General features: G+C 42.1%; 2 protein-coding genes across 2 annotated transcripts in view; both read left to right on the top strand.

Moving 5' to 3' along the window:
* The window catches only part of LOC143365473 (organic cation transporter protein), a 568,421-nt gene that overhangs the window by 271,575 nt on the left and 282,110 nt on the right, over window positions 1–14,736 (top strand). The window lies entirely within an intron of this gene.
* LOC143365482 (uncharacterized) lies at window positions 4,398–6,692 on the top strand. The gene is made up of 2 exons (XM_076805700.1): window positions 4,398–4,606; window positions 5,988–6,692. The coding sequence occupies exons 1-2, from the start codon at window positions 4,484–4,486 to the stop codon at window positions 6,528–6,530; spliced, it is 666 nt and encodes a 221-aa protein (XP_076661815.1). The 5' UTR covers window positions 4,398–4,483; the 3' UTR covers window positions 6,531–6,692.

The raw sequence follows: 14,736 nt of genomic DNA, 5'->3' as shown, positions 1-14,736 counted from the left end.
TCGATATATGTCAACAGCGTCGATTATCGTCCAGGTGACATGCCCGAGTCGTGTTATGTTTACACTCCTCGGCGTCCGAAGCCTTTAGTGGCCCCGCACGCGCTATACCTCACGGTAGTGGGGATAGTTCCGCGACGTTTATCATCCAGGCCTCGGCGACATATACAGAGAAATCACAGTAATCAGCCATTTCGAGCGGCTTTTTGATACGGTACAAGAAACTAAATGAAAACGGTAGTTAATCGGTGCTAAGAGCCAATTAAGTATGGCCCGTACGAACCAGAGTCTAGATAAACATTATACTCCCAGTTTTCTATGATCATAAATCGCCGCGCGTAACGAAGATAATAAATGCAAAAGGGATGCTGGCATGGTCGTTTTTTCACCGTCGCCAGTAAACCGTGAATCCCGTGAATGATAAAATATTTTTTTAATGCATGTCGTTTCGCCGGGCAGATATATAAAAACGGTATCCGCCGTTCAGAAACAGATGCGTCTGCACAAAAAAGTATAACTTTCCCACGGCTGGGCGAACGTTATTCCGCACTGAATTAATTATCCACGGTAGACTCGACGGTAACGCCCGGGACCGGTGTACGCTGATCGATATTCGATATTCTAATTCGCCCCGCGATGGTGACATGTTTATGGAAACGTTCGTGGCGCACGTGTCATTACACCGTTCGCGCTCATACTCGATCAAGACCATAGGTTCGAAATTAATCAACGAAAATACGAAATAGTTCCAACGGAACGCACCGATCGATTCCCACCGGCGGATGATATATCTCGCTCCTCTATGAACATTAACACCGTCGCCGTCACGCGAAATAGTCAGCCGTACAGTCATCCACCATTCACCGGCACCGTGAAAAATGATTTTCAACACTTCCGCCCGTTTATCGACGTTCTTTCCTCGATTATTCATTCGAATCATTTTACACCCGCAAAATCAACTATTCGGAGTCGAGATCAATTGGGGCAATGTTGCGAGACAATTTGGGGAATGTAAAAATTATTTTTAAAAAATAGACATGTTTTTCGAACACTTGCAGTGCCTAGAAAAAATTCAGCACGCTCACAAAATAAATTATACGAAGCCGGAGTAATATGAAACAGCACCGTGCTGCAGTTCGAGTTTTAAAATTGTTCTTGAAAAACAACAAATGGCAGAAAAGAAATCGAAAGGCAACATTTCTTTCGCACATGTTTGCAGTCATAATTGAAACATAAGTTGCCAGGTGGAAAAATCGGTACACTCAAAAAATAAATTATACGAAGTCAAAATAGAAGCAATACTACAATTTCCAAGTTTTAAAATTGTTCTTGAAAAACAACAAATGGAAGAAAAGAAATTGAAAGGCAACATTTCTTTCTCACGTGTTTGGACTCATGATTGAAGCATACAGTGACCAGAAAAAATTCGGTATACTCAGAAAATAAATTATACGAAGTCAAAATAATATGAAGCAATACTGTTTCCCAGTTTTAAAATTGTTCTTGAAAAACAAGAAATGGAAGAAGAAAGATTAAAAGGTAAAATTTCTTTCTCGCATGTTTGGAGTCATGATTTTTTACAGTGGCCAGGTAAAAAATAAATTGTAGCAATTTAAAATGAAGTGAAGCAATATTGCGACACTATTTGGGAGTCGTAAGACTGTTTTCAAGAAACAACGAATTCGGAGAAAAAGGTCAAAGGGTAAATATCGGCTAGGAATGTTCCCGATTGGAGCACAATGCAGCCGCCGGTCCAGTTACTCGTTTTCAGCCGTGGAGCGGTCGAGAAATCAGGGCAGCGCTTGTTAAAACAAAAATTTACTCCGTCCTTTCCCGATATCCCAGAAATCCGACACTCGACCCAATATTTGCCGCTAATATATTGTTGGAACGTGGAAAATGGAAACCGATTAGAGGAAGTAGAAAGGGAGCACCGTGGTCCGCTGCGCAAGCTATTTTTCTTCAGGGAACTCTGTTTTTGCGACAGAATTTAATTTCTCCGGGGATTCGTGCGAGCGAGCACAATTATGAACTCTAAACTGTGCAATAACGGGATTGTAACATCGATTGCCTTTTTCTTAACGAGTCAGTGATTCGAGGAAATTTTTAAAAAGAATCAGAATACCGAACACATTTCGCACAGACCCAACTTCATCTCGTTTCCCATAAGTAATCAATTATTTTTAAATGTAAAATAAACTTTATCAAGGACTGTTTGCTATCTTTCCTGCAAATTTTCAATCCCTCTCTTATAGAAATCCAGGGTTCGTGAAGCGAAATATGACTCAAGGTGCTTCCTTGCATCTTCTACAGAAGCGAATGTTTTATTTCTTAAATAATGCTCCAGAGATCTGAAAAGATGATAGTCAGAGGGAACAATATCCGGGGTGTACAGGGGGTGCGGTAAAACTTCCCATTGCAATTCTTTGATTTTTTCCTAAGTAAGTGAGTTTCGCTGTATAGGGCCGGGCATTGTCAATTTGCTGTATTACACCTTTTCTTTGGACTAAAGATGCCCTCTTTTTCAATAGTTCTGAATACAGCCGTTGCAATTGCTGAAAACACAACTCAGCAGTAACTATTTCTCCAAGGCAAAACAAATTCTTTGCAAATAATTGATTACTTATGGGTACCCCTAATAGAATCGTGTTCCGCGTGTTTTCCCGAAGAATCACAAAGCGAAAAATTGACGATGCGTAGCTAATTTACAATTTAAAAGTTCTTTGGGAGCGTAGACCCGAGCAAAAGTCGGATCGGCAACTGGAAATTGTTTCCAGCTGTTTCTTTCCAGATTACATTTTATTGATTCCCCGGAGCAGTTGCAGTTGCCCTGTTGCAACGCGATTTGACGAGCGCGGAATGCTTTTATCTTTGAATAGAACCTTCTGGTTATCAGTCACTTCAACGAACCACTTATCATCCTGACTTTTATTCAAGTGCAAGGCTCTCCTCCGTCGCATCGTAGCACGTTCGAGAACCCAATTAAAATTTCTATTTCTACGATTACAATTACCGAAAAGTAAGATAACAATATTTCACTGTCAACCGCTCTTTCTCTGAACATTTTCTGGCTCCTTCGGAATCCGCGTTACGAACAGGTGCGGAAAATTAGTTCGCACCTGAAACTACAGAATCGCATTAATCTCTTATCGATCGTTATCCAAATATTTATTTTCAAACAGTACGGTGTCAGAATTTGTTGGAGGTCTATAAAATCTTCCATTGTGATCCGCAGTGATACGATATCGCGAGTTGTTTTCACCTAGTTATCACGTGATATCTGCGAACGTAAATATGATTGCTGCCGCTTGGTCATCGATTTTCTCACGGACACACTTTTTTCGGTCAACACGATCCACCGCATCTTGTGGTATCGGGCCTTGCCAAGTCCCCAACGCGGTGACGTTCAATGGCCAATGGCATGATGCAGCATCGTCAGCACCATGCGAAACCTAGATGACGGATCCGATTACGTCCGGACACCGATTTCTATGTTAACACTGTTCGTGTGTCGCATTTCCATGGGAAAAATGTGGCCGGTCTCCAACTTCCTACTTTCTTACAGTACACAATTGCAGCGTGCTTTTGTGCATTGCTGACAAAGACGTGGACTTTCTATCTGGCTCATGTTGTTTGCGATAGTAGTCACAGGACTGTTGGTCTTTACGCAAAATAAAATTTGTCTGCATCGATTGCATGAAATAGAAACCACATAGAATCTTATTTTTTCCCTTAACCCTTAACGTACAATTTTATTCCGTTATAAGACGACTTCTTCTTCTTCGTCCGAAATAAGACGAAAGCTGGCCCCGACCAATCGTCTTATATCGAAAGAAAACTGTAGCGAAATATCGGCGTGGGTCAGAAATGACCCCGGCCTAGGCCTAGAACTCGCAGGAGTCCGAGAGTTAGTAATTTGAATAGATGAAAAATGATATATTGACATCTTTAATTTCTTTTAATTCTCCTACAATCGTAATTTTCATGTATTCAATTTTAATTCGATTAAAAGTCACTCTACAGGAGATTATAAAAAAATGAAGCGTTAACTCAAGGACGAACGAATTAATTATTAATTGTGTCGGAATTTGGCATGAGTCGAGGATGAAAAAAAACTAGAATCCCTTTGTCGGCGATATGAATAACCCCTTATCACCAACGGTTTAGAAAGAGCCAGCTAGAGATCCAGATAAAAGATCTAGCAAATTTCCGGCGATCTGGAAGAATCGTGTGGGTCCTAACCGAACGCAAAAATTCTGTTATATCAAAAGAATGATTTACCTCCGCGAATGACGATAGACAAATATCGTTACATAAGATATCGCTGTTGTTTGACGTTTGCGGAACGTCGATCTTCGGGGAACTGTCAGCGGCGATTGATAAGAACATGCTATAAAAGGTATCGAGTAATCGATCGATCAGCAGATCCAAAGCGTCGCGGTTACAAAGCTTGTACGAAAATATTCTTGTGCCGGTGCAAACGAAGATGCGGGCCGCAGTATTTTTGGCCGTGTGCTTTTCCCTCGTTGCGATCGCATGGGGAAACAACCTGATCATGGGCAGACGTCAACCGGGCGAGATTCTCGTTATGGATAAAGTCATCACTAGAGTAAGTAGCACTTTTTTTGTATTAAAAATTCATAGAACATCGTACTCGCTTTAAATGTTAACTCTGAAATGGACTTTTGAAATGGAGCTCGAAAACTCGACTGGCCCTGCAACTCTAAGGAGCTATTGTTTGATCTTCGCGTTACTGTATTTGTATGTAGTAGATCGTGTAACATGAAAAATCGATCTCCAAATCATTCGCAATTCTGGCAAGAAGTTAAGTTAGAAAGCTGTACGTCACTGCTGTCAAACATTCGATCAGAAATTAATTTCAATGATCAGTCAATAATCTGTTACTGAAAATTTAAATGCGTTCATTTTACTTTTTCTTCTTCGAAAAATTTTGTTAATCGGGCGAAAATGGGTTCGTTGAAATATCTAAGTCCAAGAGTCACACGAGACACTTATCAGCAGTTTAAATGGACGACCTGAATAATCCACATAAGAGCTAATTCGTACAAGGTCTTGCCAGAAATCATTCTTTCAGATAGTTATCTCGAGAAGCAAAAAGTATTACTGTTAGACAAAACGTCCTTCGCTAAATGGAACTAATAAAGTTTAACCTCTTAAGCACTGTAAGCCACTATATTGGCTTCCGTGGAAAGCACCAGTTTGAACGGAACGCCACTATAGTGGCTTCCGTGGAAACCATCAGCTCGAACGGTAACGCCACTATAGTGGCTCTTATGCCTTCCGCGACCAGGCGCGCCGTGCCCGGGAGACAGAGTTGCGGACAAGCTCGCCGTATTAAGGAGATGGAATTGCGGACGGGCGCGCCGCACAGTGGGCAATTTGGACAAAATCGGATTCAAAATCAAGGAACTTTCGATAGGAATGAGGTAGAGCGATGAAATCTTTTTTAAATGAAAGCTGCAACTTTGTAGAATATGGGAAAAATAGAGAGATTATTACCATCCAATCATTTCAACGAAAAAATGACTTCATTAGTCTTTGTCACAAAAATCTATTTTTTGCAAAATCCTGAGGTCGTAGACAAATTTTGGTACCAGATTTGAAATCAGCGTGAAAAAATCTATGGGAAATGATATATAGCATGTTAAAAAAAAATTTTTTCCGCGCGTGGTATTGGAAAAACTAAAATTTTCTTGAATTTGTGCGCGTTTAACGAATTTTCTCGAGGTTAACAAACGTTCATACCACAATCTGTCTATTTTTCCCATATTCTACAAAGTTGCAGCTTTCATTTAAAAAAGATTTCATCGCCCTACCTCATTCCTGTCGAAAGTTCCTTGATTTTGAATCCGATTTTGTCCAAATTGCCCACTGTGCGCCGTGCTTTAGGGGTTAACGGAACCGAAAAATGTCGGAGAATTTCGTCGCGAACTTCAGGATTCGTTTAAAATGGAACTGCTTGGTTTCAGCCGAGGATCTTCGGAAGACCACAGATCGCGTGGTGCGAAGCGAAGGCTCCCAAAGGGTCTCAGATCTCGTTCGTCAGTGTTGTGGCATGGAACCCATGGATAGTGAGCATCAGGCCCGTGGCAGGGGGTATAGGGGATGACTCGATAGTCGTGTCCGCTATTGGAAAGCCGAGCTGGGGAATCTCGATGAGGTGCACCGTCCTTGCTGTGCCTAAGAAGACAACCACTGCTGCGCCGACCACTACTCCAAAAACCACTACTCCCAAGACCACCACTCCGGAGACCACTACTCCGGAGACTAGTACACCTCCGAGTACCACAACTTCGCCTCCGAGTACCACAACTGGGCCTCCCAGTACCACAACTGGGCCTCCGAGTACCACAACTTTGTCTCCCAGTACCACAACTGAGCCTCCGAGTACCACAACTTGGTCTCCGAGTACCACAACTGAGCCTCCGAATACCACAACTTGGTCTCCGAGTACCACAACTGAGCCTCCGAGTACGACAAACGAGGAATGGACAACATACATTGAAGAATAGCTCAACTGACGACTCTGATCGCGGATTTTTATGCAAAATAGAACTTGCCTTCATCGATTACGAGAAAAAGGAATTACATACAAATTGATTTCTTTTCTTAATAATTTCGATTGGTTGTAAACAACGTACCAGTAATATTAAATTCATTCGATGTTTTCTCTATTTTGTGTTTCATCCCCTTATTTTTGCCATAAATGCATAAAATCCGCAAACGACTAACGACGAATGGTTTTAACACCTAATTCAACGGAAAGATAATTTTGAAGCGAATAATTTTGTGCGTATGATGGATGTTTAATGCGCTAGGCGAAGCAAAGACGATTTAATGATCGAGTCCTAGATTGCGCATTAAGAATACAGTGATTTCTCTGTACATGTCGCGAAGGTCTCGATGATAAATGTCGCGGAATTATCTCCACTACCGGCTCGGGTATGTCTCCTAGACGATACAAGACGCCGGCAAAACCCGTGTTTTTGACATATATCGAGAAATCACTGTAACTGTTCCCGTCCTTGAAATAACAAGTTTATTCGAGAAAAAGCAGCAAATAGAAATTGAATGATCTTTATGCACCTCGCGAAGATCTACAGAATGTTGCACGTACAGCAACAAAAAAGAATAAGTTTACGGTAAACGTGGGACTGCATAATCCCTTGCATAGAAGACGCCGACAAGACCCGTGTTGTTGACATATATCGAGAATTTACTGTATACGATTTCTATGTTTGTATCTGTCGCTGGTGTTTAATAAATTATTCGATGAATCGTTCATTTTGTTTTAATGTTGATCCTTTTTCGTTAATGGTCAATAAATGATTGAGCGAGCGAGAGTAATTTATTTCTCTAGCTCTTCATTTCTCCATTCATTTCTCTAACTTCTCGTTCTAGAAAAATTTCAAGATGTGATCTTTCGAGACTTTCTAGTTCTGCTCTATTAAAGTCCACTAACCGGCATAGAAAACTGGTACTTAAAAAATCTTTAAAAATTATTCTGAAGGACTTTATTAACCAACTTGGTGAACATTAACGTAAATATTTACTTATGTTAATATAGAATGTTGTGCATAGAAGCTTAAATATTCATATTTATTGCTCAGACATAATTTTCTTTAGAACAAATATAAACGTACGATTTCGCCGTATTACGGTCCGGAGTTTTCACGTATTGATTTCGATACTTATATCGCTATTAATTGAATTATTATGGGTACAATTAGGCTCGGTAAACATTCCGAAAGAAGAATATATGAATGTTATATCTATTTTCTGACGTGACTTTTTTCCACCTAAAATGGCCATTCGCGACACTGTGCGACGGCGGCGGCGGCTGAAAGACGAATGAACGTGGCGCAGCGCGTTACGCGAATCCGAGCTACTCTCGAGCCGCCTGGAGATCCAGAAATTCTCGTCAGGATCGAGAGTTCGGTCCCGTACAAGGCGGAACATCTCTAACAATCTGCTAGGTAGCCAGCCAAGCCAGCTTCTTCCGTCGCCGAACCGCCTTTGGAATAAATTAAAATTCCCGCGAGGAGTTTAACCGTGGATCGTGGCGCGCGCGGAATAACATCGTTCCCGGTTGTCACCGCTTACGTATTTTCAGGTGCCATTGATTCCGTGACGGGGGGATGTAATTCAGTCGTCGCCGCTTGAAAATTCTAAGCACAGACGTTTCGTTGCTAACGCGTTTCTAGGAAATGCTCCCCGGGGGCGATGCCTCTCAAGGCTGCATCGCACGTAAGCCACCACTGTTACTTGATTCGCTTCATCATCCGCAACCGACTTAGAACCGTCTTCCTCTTCTTCTTCTTCTCCGTACCATCTTCGGGTTCGACTTTTTATCTTCCCTGTTACTCGTTCCCTCAGCCGTATCCATTTGTCCCGTTCATTCTTTTTCGGTGAAGCGACTGCACTGACGACTCGTCCACGCGCTCGTGAAAATTGTACTCCAATTTGGTAAAATCCGATTTGTATGGATGGTAGGGATCGCGATATCGAGGACTGGATATCGAGTGCCGGCACCCGTGGAATTTTGATGGCATTTACGGGGGAATCAAGTGGCGTCCGCATCCGCCTCTTTGAAAAATTAATTCTTCCCGTCCCGCTGATCAGCCGGGCTTCGTTAAATATTTCAACGAAAACGGAAACGATCAGCGCAGGCCCTCCCCTCCTCCTACCCCTCCTCCTCCCCCGCCGGTAATCGTTCCGAGCCGTTCGACTGGAAAATATAAAATATCCATTCGGACGAATGGGGAAAACTCCCCCTCCCCATCGGCACGAACGAGTTTGTTGATCGGAATAATTGCCTTTAAATGAGATTATTCCAGCACCGGCGTTAAACAATCTTCCGTTCTTCCGTCGACTTCGCTTCGAAAACGCTTTTTACTCCCCTTCCCCCCTCCAACTCTGTCCGCTATTCCGGTTTCACCGACTGTCGTTCCTGATAAACAATGTCCCGTACTCGATCGCTCGTGATTCACAATCCGGCTGAACGACGTGACGTAACGTAATTAATTTTAACACCGCGACCGGATCCGATTTCTCGCGATAACGAGATGCCACCGTTACGTCACTGATCAAGGAAATGTGACGGGCCGGTAAAATGCGCGATACATCGATCCGATAAGCTCGTTACGAGTGCCACTTTCATTCCGAATCAGTATATTCGGACTGCCGACGGCGTTTCTTCATTTGAGCCACTCGATTCGATTAGATAATCGAATCTGCCCCGTTATCCGACGCACCAAGTACTGATTTGATAAACCAAGCAGCTCTACGTATCGCCGATGGAACATTAAAATTGGCAATTCTGTGGATTCGGTCGCTAATTAGTGCCGTAGTAACGCGGTAATTCAATTAGTGCGAGTTTACAACAGAATTTCTGAAAACCACTTACGGTTTAACCATAAAAAATATTTATGGCATGTTTACACTGCTCGACCACCGAGGCCCCCCAGTGGAGGGGATAGGCGAACTGACTAAGATCGTGTAGATCCGATCGGCTTAGATCGAGACTTTACTGTAGATCCTCCGAAAATTACACTGGCCATTGTCGTCTATAGTTCCGGGGACATACCCGAGCCGTGTTATGTTTGCACTGGTTCGCAACCTCTCACGGGGTATACCCCGCGGTAGTGGGGATAATTCCGCGACGTTTATCATCGAGGTCTCGGCGACATATATAGAGAAATCACTGTGATTCCAATATAAATTATTAATTGACGTTACTGGGGGTGACTGGTTGCTTCACAATTAAAATTGTAGGTGATGTATCAATTTAAAAGAAATTGGAGTCGAATAAGAATGACTTCTCCAACGCCACAGCTCCGGATTTCGACTCGTCGCGAAAGAAAGCTCGACGATTGCCGCGTTAAACAAGAAAGTTACTTAAACGGCCGACCGTCTCCCTCGTTTCCAGCAATAGATTTCATCCCCGTCGGGATTATAGTTGAACAACGGGCGGAATGTCGGCAGTCCCGCGTCACAAAGCGACTCGGACGAACAACTCGGCGAACTTTCAAAGTTATTTATCCATGGAATCGGCGCGTCGAGCGAGCGAGCGAAAAAAACGAGATTATGAGATCAGAGGCGGCTCCGTAGAAATTCATTTAAGCCCCCGGAACGATCGCCGCAAAACTTTCCTTTCCCGGTCAGAGGACAACGAAATTACCCATCGCTCAACAAATTAAGGGTCGTTTTGATCCGACGGAACGTAAGAGATCCCTTTCTTGTCGTTGCAGAATAAACAATGACAGTTTCAGCCCCTGCTATACTAACTGGAGACGTGACGCAAGTATTTTCGTTCGTGACCCGTGCGGAGAACCAGAAATTTGGAATCGGAAAGAAATTAATGTGTATAATTAATTGAAAAAATAGACTGGGAAGCGGGAGCCTTTTAAATGGCGTTATGTCATGGTGTCGTAATGGTGTTATGCTGTTATGTCTGCGACGATGTCAGATCTGAAGAGACTATTGATTAGGAACATTAGTTGTTACAAATATCTGCATTTATAGCACAGTTATTCTTTTCTATTGCTGTACAATGTTTATGCACAGCTTGTAACTTTCAAGACCTTCCTTTTATCAATTTCAAATTTTGTACCTGACAATTCTCAGCACGAAAATTTACCCATCTTGTTAGGTATTATAAGATCTTTTGTATAATTATTTCTGAAGAATGTACGACGGCTAATAACAATTTTAATATCCCTTAATTGAATTAAAAATTGTATTAAACGAAATTGATACAAGCTCTACGACGAAATGGAGGGTGCTCTTCGTACTTCAAAGAATTAATCGCCAAAATCATGATCAGTTTGCAAGAAATAAATTGGACCAAACTGCCATCCAATTTATAAGCAGAATTAAATAATAGTGCTTAAGAATGAATAAAATTTAGGACACGTTCCAATTATTAGAAATGTATTTAACTGTCCGATCAAATTGCACGTGCAACTTCTTTTAGGACAATATTTTAAAAAATGGCTTGTAGATAGTACCAAAATTTCTAATTGTTTTCAGCACCGTCCAACATTTATTTAAAATTATTCACCATATTTATTTCTTTGAGTACACATTATAAAAACAAAATAACTAAAAATTTGAATAGACATATTCTCGTTATTTCGACGAAGTAAAATAATAATCACCTTTAGTACTCCGTAAAACCTTAGATTGAGAAACTTTGAAACAGGTTGCGATCATCAGATTGTTCAATCATCTGACCAAAGTATACAGGTAGGTAGTTTCGTTAGAGAAGATATTTTTAAAAAACGATTTGGAGATTGTTGCAAAGTTTCCAATGGTTTTCGAACATCGACCTGGTTCGGTTCGATCGTCGACCGGACGGTCGACCATACTTTTATTTCGAGCGGTGCGGTGTTCCGTTCGAGCGGCGAAAAATCCTGAAAAGGGAAACGCGGCGATGCCCTTCGCGCGACGACTACAGCAACAAGTGAGAGCCGAAGAGTTATTGGACCCAAAAGCCTGTAATAATAGCCGTCCTCCCTTCGTCCTCCCCGTCCCCACCCCCGCCCCTGCCGGCCGCCTCGAACAGAGCGCCAGAGTCGGAGCGGAATCGAACGTTTCTCCTCCGTTTTATTCCAGTGCATCTCGATGAGAGAAAGTCAATACAAGGGGACAGCTGGCCGACCGGAAAAATCGTCGCGTCTCTCGTACTTTGCGCGGAACCCCGTCCCCCGATTACAACAATATTTTTTTTTCCATCCATCCGCCGACGAGGAACGGCTCTCTCTCCCAGGAGTTCCGATAACGACGACGCAAAAAGAAAACGGTGGCGGACCGTGGATTTTTCTGGCCGAGCGCAGCTGCACAATGATCTGTGCGAAGATTAGGCGGGAGGATCGAACACGATGCACCGCTCCCCGCGAGCATAAGCTTCCAGTCAGTCGTCGTGCACGGCGCATAGCAGATGTATTTTTATTTATTCATACAGTGCCCGCCAAAAGTTCGCCGGTATGTAACTCTTTCCGCGATGCCCGGATAAAATGTTGCCGAGTATGAAACTCCACTTTTATTCAAATATGTGTACGTCTTATTACGTGTATTGTGAGGTTTATTGGAGTCATTGAGGGTTAGGGTTATTGATCGATGTCTTAAAGAAATTGTAATAAGGTGATGAGAATGAAGTACAGTTTTTTTTTTTCAAGAATGCATATTTTTGCAGCAACTGTATTCAGCGAATTTTTACAGTATTCCTCGTTGCATCGAGCACGGGCCAGCAGAATGATTGAAAATATTTTCTACGAATGTTGTGTGGATCTTGTGCATCGGCGTAAATTTTACCACGATTTTTCAGTTTTCTATTTTCCTTAAGCATTTTCTATAAAATATCTACAGGAAATATTAGAGATTTGTGAATTCTCCGAGATTGATTTCTAAAGTAAATTGTCCACGTGACATTGTTGTTTAGTATGTTGATTGCCTAATTACAACCTCGAGGAAATCCACTAAAATCAAAGTAGCTCAACAAAACCAAATTTGCAGACAAAATGTGTCACAGTAAAAATTTCAGAAAATTCTCCGAACTTAAGATTGTAAATATATTAGTTTTAGCTAGGTGAAATAATTGAGGGAAGAATGAAATTTTTATTTCGCTCCTGTCGAAGCCATTAATGTAACAAACTTGTATTTCGCATAAAAGTCCGCATCCTGCTTATTGTCGACCGCGCAACGCCTATAAAACGAATTCCAATTACGAATGTTTGCAGTGTAAACTCATAAAGAATATTCACGGTCCGAGTTTGTTTTCCATCAGTAGTGGATTTGATGCATTTCCGAGAAAAATATGTAGGCGTAATTTGAGACAGTAATTCAGCCTATTAAAAAAGAAAACAATTTTCCACCTTACTCCAGTTTGTTTGCACAGAAAGAAAATTTTATTTTGCACAAAGATCCGCCGTCATCAGCATCGCTAATCCATGCAACGGCTGTTATTCTTTAACGCGACGAGTTCCAGAGTAGCGGGTATTGTCTTACGTCGACAAAGAAATGAAAAAAGGAATAACTGCGAACGTGACGGAACACCGGAAGTTGGATCCGTCGGCCATTCCGCAGCGGCGTCAGGATCTTAATTTCAAGCGCGTTCCTTTTTTTTATCGCGGCACGGTGATCCGTCTTTATGGTTTCGTTATGCGCGCCGCCGCTGAACGCCCTCGGCTCGTATTGTGAGCGTATTTGTAATGCATTAGCATGCTCGCCACGGAACTTTTATCGACGCCCATATACCGGAGTTATTTCCTCCGTGGATGCGGTCTATCGGCGCATCGCATGTAAAACACCGGCTCCTGCGCGCGATTCATCTTTTTCACGCCCGGCCACCGGTGGCTTGTAATTTTTCTCCGGGACGGAAGCTTTCGTTCCGCGTATCTGATCGTCCGCGGTGTCTTTCGGTGTCCGCTTCGTGGTCGGAAACTACCACCGAAACTTTTTCCCGGCACACTCCTTTTTATTTCGATCGCGACGCGTCGATCGATCCCAACCCCGGATCCTCGAAATTGATTTCCCGATGCTGGACGCGACGCTTCAAAGCGACGCGTCCGTGCATTCATCAGCGACGCACTGCCCGCCTGCATTTCAATGCTTTTGACGTCTAACGACGCACCTGGCCTTGTCAAGATTACACGCGCCGATTGGCCGCGCACCATGCCCGGGGAACATGTGTATTCTCTCGTTAAGACACCCCTTTTCTCGATAAATATTCGGACGTTTAATTGAAATTTTATTCGAGCGCTTGTCCGATAAGTGAGAGAACCGGGGCTCCCTACTGGGGATGTGCATTCATCGGACGGCCAATAAAAAGCGCGCTCTTCTTACTGTTTTTGTACTACCTATCAATAGATGGTGGATTTTATGAAAGTAAGACAGAAATGGATATAGAAGAAGAAGTGAAACAGTAAATATACCAGAAAAATTCAAGAATATTGCACGATTTTCAAACAATTAGTAGAATTCAATTTCTGTGCAGCTCCTGCCTCCTGCAATTGACACAGAAAATTTTGATCAACCATTCTTGTTGTCGGACATAATTTTGTCGTATACATGAAATTTGTTGGTTATTAAATATCCGGGGGAAAAAACATAAGAGAATATTGTCATACAAAATTATCATCCGTGAAGGATTAACAAACGTAAACAAATATTATCGTTATTATTACATCAACGATAGTATAGTCAGACATTTTTTGAAAATACCAGCAAAATGGGTACAGTGAAATGAAACTCGATGAACGGCAGCTTTATTAAACATTTCATACAGGAGCATGAAACATTTTGCAGATCTATTAGCTTGAACGAAATGAATTTTCCTTTAAAGACCACATCGTGTTCGATGAATGCCCTAATCCGAAAAAATGTCTATTTCACCGGGATGAAATACGTCTTTTTAAGAATTAGTGCATTTATCGAGCACGATGTGGACTTTAAAATGGAGTTCGTTTTATTCGAGTTATTTCATCAAGATAAAACGCATCGTTCGGAGCCTTTAATCATTCGAAAATCGCTCTCTACCGTTTTCACAAGCGGCACGGTATTATTCGGTAATATAAGGGGTAATCAATTAATTGCAAAGAATTTGTTTTTCCTTTAGTTCCGTACCGATTGTTGAAGAGGAAACACGCATTCTTTTACATAAAACATTCACTTCTGTAGAAGATGTAAGGAGGCACCTTGAGTCATATTTTGCTTCAC

Source organism: Halictus rubicundus, chromosome 2 (assembly GCF_050948215.1).
Source record: "Halictus rubicundus isolate RS-2024b chromosome 2, iyHalRubi1_principal, whole genome shotgun sequence".
In the NCBI taxonomy this organism is placed as follows: domain Eukaryota; kingdom Metazoa; phylum Arthropoda; class Insecta; order Hymenoptera; family Halictidae; genus Halictus; species Halictus rubicundus.
The sequence above is the reverse complement of the archived record's forward strand: the minus strand, read 5'-3'. Positions and strand labels throughout refer to the sequence as shown.